At 44.1% G+C, this 20,832-nt stretch overlaps 1 protein-coding gene across 3 annotated transcripts in view; it reads right to left on the bottom strand.

Moving 5' to 3' along the window:
• Positions 1 to 20,832, bottom strand: part of ATG5 (autophagy related 5) — a 1,002,579-nt gene that overhangs the window by 802,549 nt on the left and 179,198 nt on the right. For all 3 annotated transcript variants that reach the window (XM_069606579.1, XM_069606580.1, XM_069606581.1), the window contains exon 3: positions 11,745 to 11,872. In XM_069606579.1, coding sequence (XP_069462680.1) covers positions 11,745 to 11,872 — 128 coding nt within the window. The remainder of the gene's footprint in view (positions 1 to 11,744; positions 11,873 to 20,832) is intronic.

Here is a 20,832-nt window from a genome sequence, read left to right as displayed (position 1 = left end):
CGAGAGACAAAAGACTGAAAGTTATTATTCTGAAAATAACTTGGTCTTCTCTCCCCTGAACATTTCAGACTATGCCCTTGGCCCCACCCACTTGCTTACCTGTGGGCGGCACACCTCCTTGTGTGCTACCATCACCAACATCCCTCTGCGACGCCGGTTCCCTTCACCTCTTCAACCCCTGCTCACATTACAGTGAAGAAGGGTGCGGGGGACACTCCCGCAGCCCCCGCTGCCTTTCTTCACTGTAATGTTTTGTATGGCATATTTGTTCGAATTTTTAGGCTATACAAAATTTTCGTATAGCCAGAATTCGGACAAATATGCCATACATTTTTTTTATTTTCTGTCTTTTTGGGCAATTCCATCATGCAGAAAGGAGTGAAAGGTATATTTAGCATTAGTAGGGTGAAAAAGCCTCCAAGTATCTATTGGGGCTATTTCAGATATACAAGGGATAAATAAGTAATGGGATTTGGAGCGTTTAAAAATGCATTTAGACTTCCTGTCCAGAAATGGATCAAGAACATTATTAAAATCACCACACACAATAAGGTTGGTAAGGTCCATTTGTAATACATATGTCTTTGTATAGTATCACAAAAACCTGGGTCTGTGGCCGTTGGACCATAAATGTTCATAATAGATATTATATTGGGTCCAATTTGCAGTTTTACCCAAACCCATCTTCTCTCATTATCTGTGTCCTGATCTACTAATTTGTAGGGAACATTTTCATTAATGAATATACCCACGCCATTTTTCTTCCCAAATGCAGGGCTAGAAAGAACCTCCTGAACCCAAAATGATATATGTTTCATGGATTCTGTTAAGGACAGATGCGTCTCTTGAATGCAGGCTACAGAGGGATTGAATTTCTTGAGGTGCAAGATGATTTTATAACGCTGGACTGTGTTATTTATACCCTTAATATCCCACGATACACAACGAAATGCAATTAAAATACCTCAGGAACAATTAATGAATTGAGTGAACATCATAGAAAAGAGATAGTGACAAATGATGAAAAAGCACAAAACCAGAGAACTGCACATTCAAACTATAAAGAGTACACCATAATAGGGTGGGCAACAAATAAGGAGTAGAAACAAAAGGGGAGATGGGGAGATGTAAAAACTTGACATTAATATAGCAGAGTCCAGAGGAAGATGCAACTAGCAAAGAGCTGAGTGAAGAGAGAAACATAGAATGAAATAAAGACGTCAAGTTTACAGAAGAGGTAAACAGAGCAATAACGGAGGACTAAGTGACACCAAGAAGGACCAAATACAGATACAACGGGAAGGCGACCATCCAGACAGCATCGCCACCCGTGAACTTAGAAAATTGTAAACAGAACTGCAATGCAACTGAAAAACTGAGCATGAGATTATGTAAAACACATTGGAGATCTCATGTGCTAGAGGCAGAAGAGGAAAGAGGTAGAAATGTGTCCATATTCTCCTTTTTAAGGGATCTGATAAAAGCCTTGAGATCTGCAGGTTGATCAAAAAATGAAGTTCTTTCATTGATGGCGACCTTGAATGAACACAGATGATAGAGGCCATATCTAGCGTTGAGTTGCTTTAAAGCCGGGCAGTAGGTGAGAAATTCCTTCGTATGCTAGGCAGTCCGCTTCGCCACATCTTGAGAGATCCACATTCTGGTGCCATGCCAAGTGAGGGAATTCTTTTCTTTGGCCTTGGTCGTAATGAGCTGTAGTGGAGTATATTCCAACAATAGGAAAATTAGATTACGTGGCATGGGATGAGCTGAATTAGAGATTCTCACAGGCCCAATACGATGTTCTCGCTGAATATTGAAGACAGTGTCAGGTGAAATGTGAAGGAGGTGGAAGCATTTTTTGAAGGAACAAAATGGCATAATTTCCCTCACAACCCTTAGGTAGGACTGAAATACGAAGGTTGTTACGCCTCCCCCTATTCTCCAACTCCCCATTGTTCTTCTGTAGGTCCTTGACAGTTTTTTCTAAGAGAGAGGCTCTTGGGGATATATCTTCTACAATACGGGCTCTGCTCTCCACCTCTTTCATTCTATTCTCAAATGCGCTCCACCCGTCATCCAATTGCTGTAACTTCTGATTTGTGGCCCCTATGAAGGGTTTAAGCAACCTTATTTCTTGTAATAAAATATCCATGCTAGCATCTGTAGGTGAAAGCGGAGGAGTCAACTCACGTTTTGGTCTTTTATGAGCAGCTCGGGGGGGAAGCACCTTGAGATTCCTTATTACCTGTCGAAATGTTAACACTGCTTCCTGTTGAGGCCATAGGAGAGATGAAGGATTCTTTGTATGGGAGAGAAAATGCCTACAGCCAACAACAGTTTCACTCGGAATGAAGTCTCAGAGGAAAGTTCCACGAGCACAAACAGTTTATCAAAAGCTTCTCCAGCGTAATATTATTGAGGAAAATAAAGTTACCTCTGTAAGTAAAAGAAACCATATACGCCCATGTATTGAATTTTGACCATTAGGTGGCGTCGGAAAAGCAGAAGGCCCAAACTGTCTCCGACGTGAGAAGTTGTGTCCGGAAGTATGCTGAGCCTCTCCTCAGCGTTGACTGACACCGCAAGCTACTGCAGCCGGAGCGAAAACCGGTGGCCCTAAACACGCCTCAAAATGCATTCGGAGACGAAGAAAAGGAGAGCTGCCTTTCGCTGCCAGCAGCACAAGGTAAGACAGAAGCAAAATGAGTGAGAAATGCTTATTAGGGCACTGCAGTAATGAAAATTGGTATAACCTGGCCGGGAGATACGGAGGTAGGCAGCCATCTTCATCGCCGCCAGACCACACCCCGACATCCTGATATTGTTAATTCACAATCTTTGGATGTTAGGAACCTTGGTTAATAAGTATCCCATTGTCATTTTGCTGTTACATGAGTTAGTTGTTATTCCTTCCAATAGGTTCTGGTTTACATATGCAGTGGGTCACTGCCCATCTTATAAATAATCCTTGATAAGTCTCATGTACAGCGTAGTACAGGTTAAGTTCTATGGTCACTGCGCGTTTCTTCGTGACACTGCATAGTAATAATATTATTATTATTATTAATAATAATAAGCATGGAATAATCCTTAGAGTCTTCAAAACATGATGCTTTTCTTGAAAAATAGTGTCAGTTGCTTGTATAAATAAACCTCCTAGAAGAAGAATAGCTTTTTAGGGGAGTAGGTAGCTTAGTAAATCGGATGGCGGTGTGGACACAGACACCAGCAGAGCCATTGTTTTCTAGAGGCTAGATTACTGTAAAGAGCATGCATGCAACTAAGTTGGTTTCTGTGGTGTCAGTTTATCTAGATCTAACTCGGTCACCCCATATAATACACTACATAATCCTGGGAGAATCATTCTGCCTCCCTGCGACCACATCTCTTCTATTGCATTGCCCAACAGTGGTTGAAAGGTAGACCTCTTCCCAGGTGTCTCAAAAATTAAAATGTGTGCAGCCAGGGGAACTCCATTTATAACAAAATTAGGAAATGCAGGCCCTTTTTAGGGGACATAAAATGATTATCAGACACCACAGTATGTAATTTCCCTGGAGACCCAAGCTAAACCTCAATGATGATGCACAATGAGGCTGAAACATGTCTGGGGCTGATTGTGGTCTCGTGCAGAAGGGATGTGACCAAGTCTTTCGGGCTGGACTGTACCTTTTGTGTTGGGACCAAGCCTGATTTACATATGGTCTTTCCCCTTTCTTCAATGGCTTGGCAGGCAAACAACCATGGTGTGGAGGGTTGCCCAGAGCGATGATAGAAGTTAAGATTAATTCGAAACCTTCCAGCCATCACCTTTTGTTTTGATGTGGTCACCCAGAGTGGGACGGGTCTGCCAGCTAGGCAAAAGATCCCAAGATACACTTCACTGATGATGCCCAATGAGGCCAATATATGTCTGGGGTTGCTTGTGGACTAATGCAGAAGGGATGTGACCAAGTGGTTCGGGCTGGACTGCCCCTATTGGCGTGTGGACAAGATAGATTTGCATACGTCTCGTTCCCTTTCTCTAATGGCTGGGCAGGCTGAAGTACGATGGTATCGGAGGGTTGTCCAGAGCTATGCCAGAGGTTAAGATTAATTCTAAACATTCCAGCCATAACCTCTTCTGTTTTGAGTAATTTCCCTTAAAACTATTATTTTCAAAGACAAATAATCAGTATGAAAAATCACATCAACAGCAAATTTTATATGACATGAATTCATGCAAAGTCTAATTTCTATCATGTGATGTCATTTCCAGAGTTGTCAACTTAGCCAGTAAGGGAGAATGCTTAGTTTGAGTTCAGTGACTTTACCATCAAACAGGATAAGGGACATGTGAGGAACCTGAGGGCGTCCTTACTTCTTTTCCCCCTGCTTTATCCTCTCGGGTGGCCAGGTAAAGGCCATCGCTTTTGGATCCTGACCCTGGGGGTGGATATGCGAGGGAGGATCACCTGGGTGTAGGAGATTTGGGGAGTGGGGAGAGGATGTCCTTAAGTGAGACATGGTATCTCGCGTTCCCTTTTCATAATTAACCCTCTATTCCTGAAGCCTTTGTAGGCTATTTGCCAACCCTTTCCCTGTTCTTCCCATAAAACATTTCCTAAGAAACACCAGTTTGGCAATGGGACGAGGAAGAAACCAACTAGAGAGACACATCATTTTATTAAGGCACACACATACCAGCCTCAGCTGTCTCTTGAGACGAGGAGGAGGATAGCAAGAGGAAGGTAGGACTACAGTTTCAATAGTGAGTGGTCTAGTCTTTTCTCGACTCATACTGGTGGCAGGAACTTGAAGAGCTGACATCCTTTTGGAACTGGAGTCAGCTGTGGAAGCAAGGCTACAGACTGCTCTGTGCAGGCAGACCTCTCCGGATCAACAGTGTAGCTAGTGGAGCACTCGAGACCCGCTCAAGGATGAAGAGTTTATGCAGCAGGGAGCAGAGCTGAAGGAGGCTGGAAACGGGCGGCAGGCTGCAAGAGGGAGACCAGCGTGACCGAGCAAAGCAGCTGTAGGAGTCCCGAGCCGCAGGAGGAGCATTGCTGGGTGAGCGGAGCCACGGAGAGTCGCTGGGAGAAAGAGCGAGGTACTGCATGGGAAAGAGAACATGTGGTGGCAGAAGACCTTGCAGAGAAGCAGTCCGTTCCAACCAGTGTGTACCAAGAAGGGGGAACACCGGGCTGGCAGGCGAATAAGCAAAGCTGGAAATGAACATCGTTTTTGAATACTGAACGAAGTGAAAACAATTAGAAGTACTTTTGAATACCAAGTGAAATTAAACCAATTCGAAGTACTTTTGAATACCGAACGGAATAAAAGCAAGTTTTGAGCACTTGTGAATAGTGGCTACTGGCATGACTCCGTAGAAACTCCTGCCTCGACCCAGACACCGACGGCAAATTAATCGACTTGACTGCACCGGATTAAAGAGTGAGGAAGGGATGGTGTACCGATGGCCAGAAACGCAGCCCAGTGCTGGGACCACTGGGCTGAAACAACAATTAACACGGAGCCGGTAACTTGGGTTATTGTTTCCCCTGCATTACATAGTTATGTCGTTAAGATTATAATAGGCCACGTTGGCCTTCAGTTTGTCGGTGGCGGGTTGGAGCTGGATACCCCGTTGGTTTCGGGCTGCTCCCGACCAGGATTATGGAGGGTTGGGGAGGGGGAGGAGGGAGGGGAAGGATTAGGGATGGGATGGTGGGAATTTACACTCAGGAGGAGTCAGGGGTCTGAGGGGAATCGCAACATCAACACAAGATTTACAAGGTGAAACACAGGGTCAAAGCAATCTTATTGCTGCCACAAGGAGGATTTCTTTATAAGCACTGCTGGAAGCAACTACACCAACGGGAATCATGGGGTCTAGCACTGAACGCGAAATACGAATGCTGACATGGAACGTTCAGGGGCTTAATTTCCCGGGCAAAAGGAGGTCAGTAGAGCGGAGGCTAGGCCAACTTTCAGGCGACATCATATGTCTACATGCAACCCATTTGCTCCAGGCCAATGAAGAGTGTATCAAGTTTAAGAGGTTCAAGAAAGCCTACTTCACCACCTCCGGGCTCAGTGAAAATGTCCCCTTAGCCCAAATTACAGTGAAAAAGGACCCCCAGGGCAGATTCCCCCTGGTTAAGGAACGCTTCATGGAACAGCCACTCACCGTAGCTGCCACTTATTCCCGAACAATGCGCAGGAGAGATTCCTGCTCGATTCCTGCTCGACCTAATCCCAATGATTCTAACATTTTCAGAGGGTTACCTCCTAATCGGGGGGAGGGGGGCTTCAAATATAGTCCCGGTCCTCCGAGTAGACAAAACTCTTCCCCCTACTAGAGCGGATTTCGCCCAAGCACTGGGGCTTGCAAACTTCCTTAGAGAAACGGAGACGATAGATATTTGGCGACTAGCTAATATGGGCTCACAAAGGCTTCTCTAGGATAGATTGGATACTGATGCCAGGTATCCTATTCCCCTGTCTAGAGAAGGTAGAAATCCAAACAAGGCTACTGTCAGATCATGCCCCAGTCACGGCTGAACTACGTATTCAGGACCCCCTAGCCCTGCCCCAAAAATACTTGAGACTGCAAGACTCTACTCTCCTAGATGCAGTCATAAAAAAAAGAGTTGGGGTAGGCCCTTACCCACTAATTCAACGAGAATACAACTAGAGACCCCCCCATAGATATGATTTGGGATGCCACGAAGCCGGTAATTTGTGGGGTGCTGATCAGCCCAACCGCTGAACAAAGGAGGTTCACGCGACTCCAGGGCTCTAAACTTAAAGCAGAAGTTGCAGACCTTGAAACAAATGGCAAAAGACGGCAAACAAGGAAAGGAGAGAGGGACCTTAAAAAAGCCACGCTAGCCCTGGAAATGCATTGGGCAGATAGGTCAGCCAGGGCCCTGGCGTATACCAAGCAATATTACTACATTAATGGGAATAAAGCCAATCACATATTGGCATACAAACTAAAAAAGATCCACAACAGAAATAACATTTTAAAACTTAAGGGGGATGACTGTTCTATTCGATTCACTGAGTCCGAAAAAATGGAAATCATGACGGAGCACCACAGGGAAATCATGGCGGGAGCCCCTATCACACGAGACATCTGTAGTAGAAAGGGGTGCAAGCACCATCATGGGACCAGCCCACACACTATAGCACACCTCCCACTAACAGGTCCAATAGCCATGAACTTGCACATGGAGAGATGACACCTTCAGCATAAAACTTAGCATTTGACAGAAAGCAACATATAAGAAAAAACAGTAATTTTAGCAGCAAGTGGGAATAATAAAAATGCAAGTTAGAGAAATCACAAGTACTTAGAACACAGCCTCACGTTCCTTTTATCTAGCGCTGGGGGACCCTGATCATCTTAAACGAACTGCTGCCCATCACCAGGTGTTATTCTTCAGCCAGCCCTTTAGGTGACAGCGCCACAAGGTACCGCAGGGGCACATCAAGCTCCGGGCACTTGCTCGATGCGAGTCCACAGAAGAATCCCCCGTGGGTCATGTGTGCATGCATTCTTGTTCCTTCGTGCTGTCAGTCAGCATGACGCAATATTCTAGAACTGTCATAGTGCAAAACAGGTTTACTGATGGAGAAAAAAAAACAGCTTGCTAACTCTCCAAGGCTGTCCTTCCTCCCCCCTCAGAGCCCATCTGCAAATTCAGGAATGTCTCATGCAAATGAGGGCTTGTTTAGAGAGGCTGCAGTGCCACGGTTGCAAAGAAAGAATATTCCAATGGAAGCTGAAGCAGTATACATTGCATTAACCCCTAGTGAGCAAGCTTTACAGGGCTGCACTCGGCTAGCTAATACTAAAAGGCTGGCCATTTAAGGTGCTATAATGCTTTAAGCACTCAAATACAGGTCTCTATTAGCTACTAAACTTAGGCCTCTACCCTGCCTTTGCAAGCTATGAATGGAACCTTCTACCCCTTTGATGCCTGCACTTTCGATACAGCTCACTATGCTTGGTATGTAGGCGCTACTAAGCATTACTGATCTATAAAGGTCTATTTCAGCATTTAGTGCACACTTCGAATAAGCTGTTAGTCTTAGCTGTTAATGCAACCATCTAAGGACGTAATATGTAATATGGTTAGCTCAGCAGACTAACGCACCCAAGGAAAATGCAACTTCCTTCACACTACAATATCCAAGTGCAATACTTACACCTCAGCTGGACCTTCCCTCCACGATACTACCTGTCCCCCCCCCCCCAGAGCTACCAATTCCAGAGGAGGAACCGACCGAAGCAATTAAATCTTTTTAAAAAATTCAGCCCAGGCCATGATGGGTTTACAGCCAAATTCTATAAGGCATATTTGCATATCCTGGCCCCACAGCTTACAACTCTATTTAACTTGTTTCTCACCACAAAGACTAGCACCCCATCAATGTCAGAGACATTAAGCATACTCACCCCTAAACCAGGTAAAGACCCAGAACTTTGTTCCTCCATTAGGCCAATTACGTTGATGAATAATGATGGTAAGCTTTTCTCCAAGATTTTGGCTACTAGGTTGAGCAAAGTCCTTCCAAAATTAATAGACCGAGATTAGACAGGTTTTTTCCCCTGGTACAAGCATGCATGACAATATTAGGCACACAATTGACCTGATAGAATCTGCGACCAGGAGAGGGGACAAACTGGCAGTTATATCGCTAGATGCCCATAAAGCATTTGATCTACTGGATTGGGGATGCATTAGGGAGACTCGCTCTCATTTTGGGTTTGGCCCTAACTTTATAGCTTGGCCAATGTCCAATTACTGGAATCCCTCCACACAATTGAGAATTAACAGGTTGAGGTCAGATAAGATTAGCATAACGAAAGGCACGCGTCAGGGATGTCCACTATCCCCGCTTATATTCGCCCTGTCAATGGAGCCTTTTGCCTGTAAACTGCGACAAAATGTTAATATAAAGGGCCTTGCAGTGGGTAAGCATGAATATAAAACAGCCATGTACGCGGACGACGTCCTCCTTAAATCACGCAAATAGATAAATCAGTGGGACTGCTATGGGAGGAAATCGTGGCCTTTGGGGCGGTCTCAGGATTCAGGGTGAATTACACTAAATCTGCTGCGCTGACAATTAACATCTCCCGTAAATAAAGAGGGTTACTCGCTCCAGGTATCCCCATCCCTTGGGCAGACTCCAGTATCGCATACCTGGGAGTGCAGATCCCTGGGAATCCCGAACACCTGAACCAACACAACCTCCCAGCACTGTTCAAGGAGTTAGGCAGTGATCTAGAACAGTGAGGTAAACAGGAAATCTTCTGGCTAGGGAGGATAACCGCAGTAAAAATGAACATCGTCCTAAGGATGATCTATCATTGTGCAACACTTCCAATAAACATCCCGGAAGGAGAGCTAAAGAAACTGCAGAAAAGCATAATTAAATTTATCTGGACAGGGAAGAAACCGTGCATTGCTAAGCAAATTATGATTCGTTCCAGAGTCTTGGGTGGCCTGGGGGTTCCAGATGTGGCCAGATACCGCAAGCTGCTCAGCTCTCAGGAATTCGCCTGGGAAACCACTGTAGACAAGCCTTGCTGGAAACAAATTAGGAAGCATGGTGCCCGGGACCACTCTCCTCTCTCCTACATGACCCACCTACACAGACTCTGGCTACCTCTGGGCTCCTCACAGCCACTAAAAATACAGTACTGAACTGGAGGCTTGCAGCTCGTAAGTGGGGTTGTACGGGCGCTATTGGTCCACTCACCCCCATTTGGAATAACCCCGACTTCACCCCTGGAATCCCTCCCAACAGCTTTGCAACCTGGATGGAGGGTGCTTTGCAGAGAATTGGTGCTTTTATGAATAATGGAGTCCCTCTCACATTCGTAGATTGTAAAACTAAATTTAATGTCCCAGAGACCGAACGCTTCCACTACACACAACTAAGACACTGGAGGTCACAAAGGGTGATTAGAGAAAAGGGTGCGAGAGAACTCACTGCACTAGAAAAGACCGTGACCACATCCGCTCCCAAGGGTAAAATCTCCACTGTATACCGCCTGTTGGACAAAACAGATCCCTCCAGGAAGGAGAAATACATGCTGAGGTGGAAAAAGGACCTGGGACGCACAATAGAAAATGAAGACAGAGGCAGAATATTGGAAAGACTGCATAGCAATACCAAATGTATCAGAAACAGAGAATGGGGATATAAAGTGTGTTACCGGCTCTATTTAACCCCCAAACTGTTGAGCAAAAGTAACCTGGCTATACCATCTAGTCTACCATCTACCATCCCCTCTGGGGATGTGCAGACACTGGTACTCTGTTTCACCTACTATGGGCATGCCCAAAAACTACAGAATTCTGGCGAGCAGTGCTGGAACACACTAAACTAATTACGGGATTGGGAATTCCATGTGACCCAGGCATTGTATTGCTGGGGGACACTAAGGAGGGGACATTCTCATTAATAGGTCAGATTGCAAAATTAACTACCCACGTCCTTACTGCTGCTATGTTCTCCATAGCTCGGCTCTGGAAAAACCCTGAAGAACCGTCATTGCCTGTCTGGTGGACAAAACGCAGGGACATTGTGGCGTCAGAAAATCACAGCCATGCGCCAAGGGTATAATTGCGTGCTTTCAGAACACTTGGGCGCCTTTCATGAAATATGCGGAGAAATACCCAGGCCTGACCGAGCGCCTTACATAGACTCAAACTGTAAGAGGCAACTGACCCACACTGATCACTCCATAGTATTGGCAAGTTAGCACGCCTGGGAGGTGAAAGGCCCTGTTATCACTGTAATGACTACCTGTGATATTGAGACCTGGTGGCAACATGCTATGATGTTTATGCTATTGTATGTTCCCCTGACAAATTCGAATAAAATTTTGTATTGGAAAAAAAAAAAGTAACAAATGCATAGTGTCAAGTTGAAGCAGTGACATAGTGTTGATGGGCAAGCAGCCAAGAAGGGGTATCAGCTGCATGACCTGTAATGGGTGTACTGTGTGGTCCGACAACTGCGCCTAGACAGAGTGCCCTCTGTATGGAAAAGCCACTGACAACCATAAAGGACCATGAGTTTTACAACAATTTCTTACGTGTTTTTAGAGTTAAGAAACTGAACTGCTTATGTGCACTAGTGAAAAGGAACAATATCCAAAAAGCTGGGAAGTGCCCCAAGGAATTGGGCTGTTTTGAAAAACTGGAAGATTTAAACTCTTGGGGAAGGAAACCCCTGTGCCTTTTGAACTATTTTGAACTTGAGAAACAGGAAGCTGATTTACACGCCAAGAGCTGGAAGAAGCTCTGAACTTGGCTTTGAACACTATTTCTTTTGATGCAGACATCCCCACACATTGTATACAGTTACACGTGAGGGCAAGTATAGGTTTTGGAGACAGACATTTGATTTGGACTTCCTGACACAGACTATCCTTAGTTTTGTTTAGGTAGGGAAATCCCACCTTAGCATAGGGCAAGTTAGGCCTTAATCTGTCCTGCATTTTGAGTTAATAAAACTTTGCGGACCAAACCTGAACCAGTTGTCTGTGTCTGCTTCATGATGCCTTCACAGGCACCAATGGTGAATAGAATAAAGGTGCATGAATGCAAGAATTGGAAGGCCTTCACAAAGGTATTTTCGTTATGCAACAATGAAATCCTGATCATTCACATCTTGCTCAAGAAGAAAACAAATCAATTGGTACAAGCAAAAGCACCAAAATCAGATCTGCTCACCATTTCAGTGGTGTTCCTTCATATTCAAACCATATTTCACCAATATCTTCTGGTCTCATTCCTTTCTGAAAGTGTTTCCTCACTTTGTCAGTAACCAGCATAAAGTAGCTGACTCTAGGTAAAAGTAACTGACAAAGCAATGAGAATAATTAGAACAAATACAAGTAATATACAGACTTCTCATATTTTGTGGGCATAGGGACAACAAAGATAATATACATTTCCAGACCAGAAGTGGTTGGCTGGCGACATAAGCATGATAAAATTACATGACATATCTAGAAAATAAGAATAATTTAACAAGTCCCATAAAAGCCTTCGAGACATATATAAAGAATATTAAAATAAACGTAAGAACATCCACAATCTTAAAACAGAAGCACTTTTTGCTGGAGGAACAACACCTGATTTTTTTTAGATGAAAATATTTTTTGGTGCCAATAACAGGCTGTCTATGAGAGGGCTCTCTGCAGTAATGCACGGTGCTGTTATTTGCATAAGTTGAGCTTGTCTGTGAAGGGGCCGTCTTACAGTGATATTACTGGCATTACCAATATGTGTCAGTATTTCAACAAAATAAGTTAGCTCTGTCCATAATGAAAATCTATGCTATGTGTATAAATGCCAGTATTGCCACATAAGAACACTCATGTTGGTTTTACACATGCCAGAATTAAACTGTACTAATTTATGACCATGCTCGCTGTAGCCACACATGCAAGTATCCCACATAATAACACACTGATGCTGGCATTTCCCTTAATGCCAGTACTGCCACTGCAAAAGAAAATGCCTATGACCCATGTGCTAATTTATGCCAGTGTTTCCCAATATGCCAATATTGCCACATTAGAATACTTATGTTGGCTTTGCCCATAACGCAACTGCAAGAAAGCATTGTCCATGCAGGTCATGCCCAAATGGGCCAGTATTCTCATGCAAGAACCCTCACACTGGCTTGCCCATAATGCCAGTAATAATGCCTTTAGATGCTCTCATTCTTCCACCTTCTGTTGGATCCACACCTTCAGATTGGGGGTGACTCACCTAAACCAGGGGCACGTTGTGCAGGCTTGACTTTATTTCTGTTACTTCCATCTGCTTTCACTGGTACCCCTCCACCACAAACCCATCTGCCTTCTAGCCACTTCTTTATAATCTCCTCCAAGGTCCCTCAACACACCTTCTTCCTCCTCCTACACCTCATCTTCTCTTCCCACATTCTGAGCTTTCCTAATCTCTTCCAACACTTCTTCTCCCTCATACAACTGTTCTCCACCTTCCTCCTTCTGATGTTTCCCAAACTCCTACAAAAAAGGAGAGAGGTGTACATATTACCCAAATCTCGTTCTCATCTGCAGTAGTCAGATGCTTAAGATTATCCTCACACTGTTAGCCCTGAAAGAATAGACCCAGTGTAGTTTTCACGTGTATAATTCAAAAAAGTTAAAAAAAAAAAAAAGAGTAGAACATCTTCTAAACATTCAAAAAACTAGAAGAGGTGGTAAGACAGTTGCCGACTAGTAAGACCCCGGGGGTTGATGGACTCCCAAGTGAGTTTTATAAAGCATTTAAAGATGAGGTGCTCCCCCCGTTGTTGAACATGTTGAATGAGGCGCATGAGCTAGGCAGACTGCCAAAGTCACTCAGAGAAGCAATTATAATACTGCTCCCCAAACCTAATAAGCCAGGGCACAGCTGCAGTTCTTATAGACCCCTGTCGATGCTGATTCAAGACAGTAAAATTTTGACTGCTGTTTTGGCAAATAGACTAAGGAAAGTCATAGGCAGATTGATACAGCTGGATCAGACGGACTATGTCCCTAACAGAAACATATATAATAATCTTAGAAGGCTCCATAGAGTCATTGAATATGGGAACGAAAGCGATGATGAACTGGCAATAGTGTCGTTGAACGCAATAAAGGCCTTTGACTTGGTCAAATGGCCGTGGTTGTTGGCGTCCCTGGCTGGCTACGGGATGGGTCCGGGATATCTACAGTGGGCTAAAATGTTATATAGTGAACTGCTGGCCAGGGTTAAAACGGGGTCAGTGGTATCGGAAAGGTGGAAACTCCGTAGGGGAACCAGACAAGGCTGTCCATGGTCTCCTATGCTCTACATATTAGCCCTGGAACCCCTAGTGATCTATTTAAGGCAACAATATGACCTGATAGGCATCCCTGTGGGTGATGAACGACAACTGATATCATTGTATGCAGATGACATACTATTGTATTTGCGGTACCCAGAGGAGAACCTCCAATATGTTTTGGAGGTGATGGGAAGATATGCGCGAGTGTCCGGTATAGCGGTGAACCCTCAGAAGTCTAGCATGTTCTCACTAAGCGGGGGTATAAGGGAATCCCCCTAGAACTACCGGTGTTACAGGTACAGTGGGCAGCTAGTACATTTCACTATCTAGGAATAGATATTTACCACGCAGTGGAGGAAGAGCACAAGCGCAATACAGAAGTAGCTATTACGAAAATTGAGAATTGCATGCGGTTCTGGGTAAAAATGCCCTTAGCAATGAGGGGACGTAGCGCAATGTTGAAGATGGTGGTCTTGCCTAAACCAAAGAAGTTTTTTAGTAGACTGGCCAGTATGTGTAGGGACTTCCTATGGGATGGTACACGAAACAGAGTGGCCCTCTGGAAGCTACAGAATTCTTACGAGAAGGGGGGTATAAAATTGCCTAATTATGAAGTCTATTATGTTGCGAGTCAGCTGCAATATGTGGCCAAATGGCTCTGCTCTCAGAGGATGCAACCACCGAAACCAGGTTGTTCCGACGGGACTGTGTCCCATTTTATCTGAAGGAGATAATGTGGTTGCCCCAGGCTGTAATGGATGGGCGCCCCAAGATGTTGGTGCTAGGATGGAAGATGTGGCGAAGGGCGTGCCAACTGAAGGGGAACCCATGCCCGTGCTCCCCTCAGGTACCACTGGTTGCACTGGCGGGTGGAGAAGAGCAGCTAAGGGTGGTAATCAGAAACCACTAGGAGCCGGTTGGGATAGTGACATTGGGGGATATTTGGCAGGACGGGACCATAACAGATTTTGTGGAGCTGGGGGCGGAAACTGGGTTGCACACTGGCCAGTACATCACGTACCATAGACTGGTGCGGAAGCTCAAGAGAACATGGTCCGAATTGGTGCTTGAGGAAGAACCAGATGCTTCTATAGACATAATATATGATATAGCAGAAGGGGGACACAAGATATCTAGAATATACGAGATGATGATGTCCAAAGTGGGAAAGGAGCTGGTGCAATTGAGACTGGAATGGGAGGAAGAAGTGGGTATCCCGATGGAGGATGGGATGTGGGAACAGGTCCAGGGGTCTCACAAGAAAGTGTCGAGAAACGCAAGCCTTAAACAGATGCAATTGTATATTACACATAGGGCATATCTGACACCCCAAAGGATGGCCAAGTTCCAAAATGCAGGACGGCAGGCATGCCCTAAGTGTGATACGGAGAACGCGGGCATGGTGCATATGTTTTGGTCATGCCCGGTTATTGAGTGCTTTTGGGGTGAGGTCACACATAAACTAGCAGAAAAGGGTTATTAAGATTGTGGTGGATACTGTGTGGGCCTGCCTGTTAGGGGGGTTCCCTAGGCCTCGGAAACTTAGGCATGTAAGCAAACTGAAAGATCTGGCATATGCGCTTGCGAAGCGGAGAATTGCTATGGGGTGGAAGACATGCCACAAACCACGATTGGAGGTATGGTGGAAAGATCTGCAGAAATGGGCGGAGGCTGAAACCGTGGTATGGCAAGAAGCTAGCAGCACTGGGGGGGGGGGGGGGGGAGGAAACAGACCCCGATGGCCTGGAGACTGCTAATAGCAGAATTATTTGGGTCAATGCAAGACCCTTCGGATCCCATGGAAAGGGAAGCCCCATCACAAGATGCAGGAACAGAACATTAGCAGAGGTAGGCTCGGAACGGGAGTGGGAAAAGGGAAGCAGTGAACACGGTTGAATGATGCATAATTAAAACATCATTGTATACACTGCAAGTTTGGTTTGTACTGTTTGTTTAAATATTCAATAAAAATGTTTAAAAAAATAAAAAAATAAAACATTAAAAAAACTATGACCCAATTGTTCACACACACGGTGGGTATATCATGTACATTTTAGTCACAAATTACATCAAAAATAACATTTAACAATTCAGAAAACACTAATGACAAACATAAAAAACTGAGTAATCTAAAAGTGTCTTTCAAAACACATTATCCCAACATGTTCCGTTCTTCTTTGCGCTGAATGCAAGAACATTCCTCAGGGGGAATCTTTTTTTTAACACTCTTTTTCAACACCATGTGACCAGGGTGGATGTATATTTCAATTTCTATGAAGGTAACCAATAGAGGACAACAAATGCACCACAGTCAACTGCAGTAAGATATAACTATTCAATAGCTCTAACAACCCCAGCATCACAACACAAGTGTGCTGGGGGCTAGAATATGGTCAACACTGGACCAATCCTATATACCACACCAATCAAACATTACCCTCAAATGATACTTTGTAAGAAGTGTGTCAAAGTCCACAATAAATCACTCAAACTCTCATTATTAGAGTAAGTCTGAAAATCCACAATGCTCATTAATAGCCCCAGGGTTCAAGGATACTTGTAGAGACATAAAATAACAACCAGGGAAACATATCACTCCATTGGTTCAAGTGACGTGCCCCCTCCAAGGGTACCCCTACATTTAAAATACTTGTCTAACCATCAATTGAGTTATTGAACTTTCACTTATTCGAGTGGACAGGAAATACACAGGCAATTCACTGTGTGTGGTGCATCAATGGTGCTGGGCCTTGTTTGGCTGTTTTTACCAATTACGGTAGAAAGTGATAAACATTGAATCCGTCTCTCCTTGGTTATGTCTCCCTGGTTGTTATTTTATGTCTGTACAGTTATCCTTGAACCCTGGGGCTATTAATTAGCATTGTGGATTTTCAGACTTACTCTATTAATGAGAGTTTGAGTGATTTAATTGTGGACTTTGACACGCTTCTTACAAAGTATCATTTGAAGGTAATGTTTGATTGGTGTGGTATATAGGATAGGTCCAGTCTTTGACCGTATTCTAGCCCCCAGCACACTGATGTTTTGTGATGCTGGGGTTGTTAGAGCTATTGAATAACTATATCTTACTGCAGTTGACTGTGGTGCTTTTGTTGTCCTCTACAGGTTACCTTCATAGAAATTGAAATGTACATCGACCCTGGTCACATGGTGTTGAAAAAGTTTTAAAGAAAAAGATTCCCCTGAAGAATGTTCGTGCATTCAGAGCAAAGAAGAACTGAAACATGTTGGATTAATGTGTTTTGTAAGACACTTTTAGATTACTCATTTTTTTATGTTTTTGTCATTAGCGTTTTCGGAATTGTTAAATGTGGTTATTCTTTATGTAATTTGTGACTAAAATGTACACGATATACCCACCATGTGGGTGAACAATTGGGTCATAGTGTTTTGAATGTTTTTAAAGATTTTCTAATCTTTTTTTGAATTAAACATTTTTGAATTATACACATGAACACTACACTGGGTCTATTCTTTCAGGACTAAAAGTATGAGGATAATCTTAAGCATCCGACTACTGCAGATGAGAAAGAGATTTGGGTAATATGTACATCTCTCTCCTTTTTGTATAGATATATGTGGTCTGCCCCTGACCGTGGAGCTAGGTGTTGAAAGGGGTGGTATTTTAGCCTTGTTTGGATAATATCCCAAACTCTTATTTACACTTCTACCTGCTCCAAATCTCCTTTCACATTCAAACCCTCTCCACCTTCCTCCTCAATGTTGTCCTCAGACTCCTCACCCTTCCTCCTCCACCACCACCACCACTTGCTGATCTTCTGATCTTCGCCAGCCTGTACTCCTCTTGCTCCTTTTCACCACCACACTCCAAACACCATCCTTCCACTACTCCAACAACCTGCTATTTCCGATAACTGTGCTATTACTTTATATTTCCTTTCCCCCTCACCCCTCATCACCCCCCATCACTTGGACCTTGTTCATTGGGTTGCCTCAGGGTCCCAAGGCTAGGGGCTGGGGGGTGTGATTCATGGATTCCTGCCCTTTCGCTCTGTTGCCGGCCTTTTGAGACTGAGGCTAAAAGACAGGGGTCAGCCACTTTGAATTTTATGTGTCCAGTCATGCATGTTTTGATGGCTGGTATATCACCTATACTGTGTTCATTCTGACATGGTAAGTAGTTAAGTACAATGTGTCCCAAGGTTTCTTCATCTTCTCCCTGGCATACATCAAAGCCTGTATTGGCCTTCATGGTGTTCACAAATACAGTTAGGGTGTTTTGCTGATTGTGGACCCATAGTCAAGTTTGCTAACATCTCAGGACGCAAAGTTCGACTCTGGTAGGTGTGATGAGTCAGGGGAAGGACGCAGACACTTTAAGGACATTTTTCAACAAGATATCTTAAACAATTAAGGTGTAAACCTAACTATCCCTATGACAATGGGGTATTCCCTATCTAAAGAAATAACTAAGGTGCTTGTCAGTCACCTTTTCCAAAGTCCAAAAGAAAATCTGCCCACCATCCAAAAACTAAGTATCTGGACCTAGCACTATTACAAACAAAATAACAGGGCAGGACTCCTTTCTCCTGCTCGGTGCTTCCTGCACTTTTCATCTCAATGTGTTTTCTTTCAATAGTTCTTCGTGACTCTTTGTATCAGTTCATGCAATTCTTTCCTCAAGTTACTAGATGTATTCTTCACTGTAGATGTGGTGTTACTCAGTTCAGATTGATTCATCATAAAGACTGCTTTGGTCTCCAGCTCTTCATACTGTTTCTTTCTTAGGTCCCACTCTTCTGCTTGGGACATAGGTTTTATCTTTCTTTCCAGGACAAAGTGTTACTCACTTTATTATTCCCTCCTTTGGGTATCTGTCTTTCTGTATTTTATTCAAACACTTCAGTTCATTAATGTTTACATTCAGCTTTTCCCACTCTCCTTCAGCTCCCTTTTCCGGATTGTTATTCCTTTCCTTGCATTTGCACAGTTCGGTTTTAACAGGGATATGACATTTCCAATTCTCCATCCCTTCAGGGATCAACATTGTTCTCTTTCTCAGACTGTCGCAGTTCACATTCACATAGGATATTTAATTCCCATTCAATTCTCCTTCAGAGAGTGGTATTGCGCTCCACCTTGCCTTATCACAGTACAAATTCAATAGATATATCTTCAGGTTTTTTTCATTAGTAGTGAAACAAGTTATTTGTATTTTATAATACTAGTCCGCAATCTTCTTGTGCCTTCTCCTGTTCCCAGATACCTATGGTCTCACCAGGAAAGGGCTTCTGGGATCTTACGGGTCTGACAAAGGTTTTGTTTCACCACCGCACTATTGAGCCGACTTCCTCTGCGTTTCTCGCATACGCTAGTCGCTCCTCCCTTCAGTTATTCAGAGTTTCAATGGGGAGCCGCATTGCTTGTTGTAGCTTTCCGGTGGCGGCATCGGCGCAGTCGCGTGGGCCGGCTGGCCACCACGATTCTCTAGCAGTCACACCACCAACAATTCTTAAGCTCCATTCGGCTCAATCCTTCTCAGGCTCTTGGTTACGATGGCTTCTCGGAGTACTCTTGGCTGCTTTGCAGCAGAAGTGTATTTTGCGGGCTATAAGTCCTCTTGCAGCTCTGCCTCTTCCCAGGATCACGTTACCAGGGGACCTCCCCTGCTTGGAGACGCCTTCCTCTCCCACTTATCTCCCTTTTAGCCTCATACTTGATGAGTGTTCCTCATTCAATCCACTCATCTCAGTTGATTGGTCACTTTCCCAAAGAGACTGTTTCTCTTTCTTCAGAACAATAGCATTGGTTATCTTCTTCAGCCCATTCCTGATAGTTCACAGACCCATATATGCCATCCTGTTTACTGTTGTACGGAGTTCCTCACAGGGACAGGAGTCCTTGGTCCCCAAGGGAGAGTCCGACTTGCCTCTACCCCTGCGGAATGTGCAGCAGAGCGGGCTCGCCTCCCTAGCCTCACATAGCGGGCAGGGCTCCCCCTTGGAGAGAAGGGACTAATTCCGCCGATTCGTCGTAATGCGTATTAGGAGGGGTCAGAAATATGAGGCGGACATGTTTTGGATGATTTTTCAACACATGCCATTTTATTAAATTAGAAATGTTAGCAAGCGTATTCACTATCCCTACTCTGACGAGGATTTCCCTGCCTATCAAAACTTAAGGTAAACACTAACACTGAATGTCTGGCCCTCACACTTAAACATCAAATACATAAAGAAATATATGGCTACTCATAGTAACATCAGCAATGGTATTCACAGTATCTCTTGGTAACCTGGGTGAACTCCCCTTCCATAAGTTTCAAGGTAATTCAGTTCAAAGGAAAAAAGGAAACAAGGAGATCTGTATTCTGTGATACAGTCTCGGGTCAGTTTTTAGCTTCTTCAATGTTAAAGTAAAGTTATGTTAACGAGTTCCAACAACAGAAAAGCTTTCCTCCTAGGTGAAATAAAGACTTTCCATTTCCTCAAGATAGCATCAATGTTATTCCCAGCCACAATGCTTTGCCACAACTTTCATTGGTCCAAGAAGAAATGCCACAATTTAAAAGAAATACAACTTCTGTAAATGTTATGCGTCTCTATACAAGGTTACGGGTCACAGAAGGTATCCGTCAGGATGACTTCACAGCACCTCTACTTCCACAACTTCACCATAGTATTCCACCTTCATTTGTGCTACCGAAGTCTCAAATCTACTGACAACCACAACTTCAGTACTTTGTGACTTTGAACAGGTTTTGGTTATGACAAGACCGAATTCCAGGTACGTCATCACCGTTAAGTAGACAAGCCACTCTTCCTCTGAATATCTATTTCCAAAGGGGCAGTCTCTTTGCCTCTCTTATCTGTCTGCCACCAACAACAACCTAGATTTGCCTTTGAGACACTCTTCTCTCTCCTTCCTATTCTCTTTGGCAATGTAGGTTGTATCAACTCCAAAGAAAGTTTATAAGTAGCAAGTTTCCCTTCCCCAACCTTGCCTTTATCC

Source organism: Ambystoma mexicanum, chromosome 4p (genome assembly GCF_040938575.1).
Source record: "Ambystoma mexicanum isolate Mex_15411 chromosome 4p, UKY_AmexF1_1, whole genome shotgun sequence".
NCBI classification, from domain to species: Eukaryota; Metazoa; Chordata; class Amphibia; order Caudata; family Ambystomatidae; genus Ambystoma; species Ambystoma mexicanum.
The sequence above is the reverse complement of the archived record's forward strand: the minus strand, read 5'-3'. Positions and strand labels throughout refer to the sequence as shown.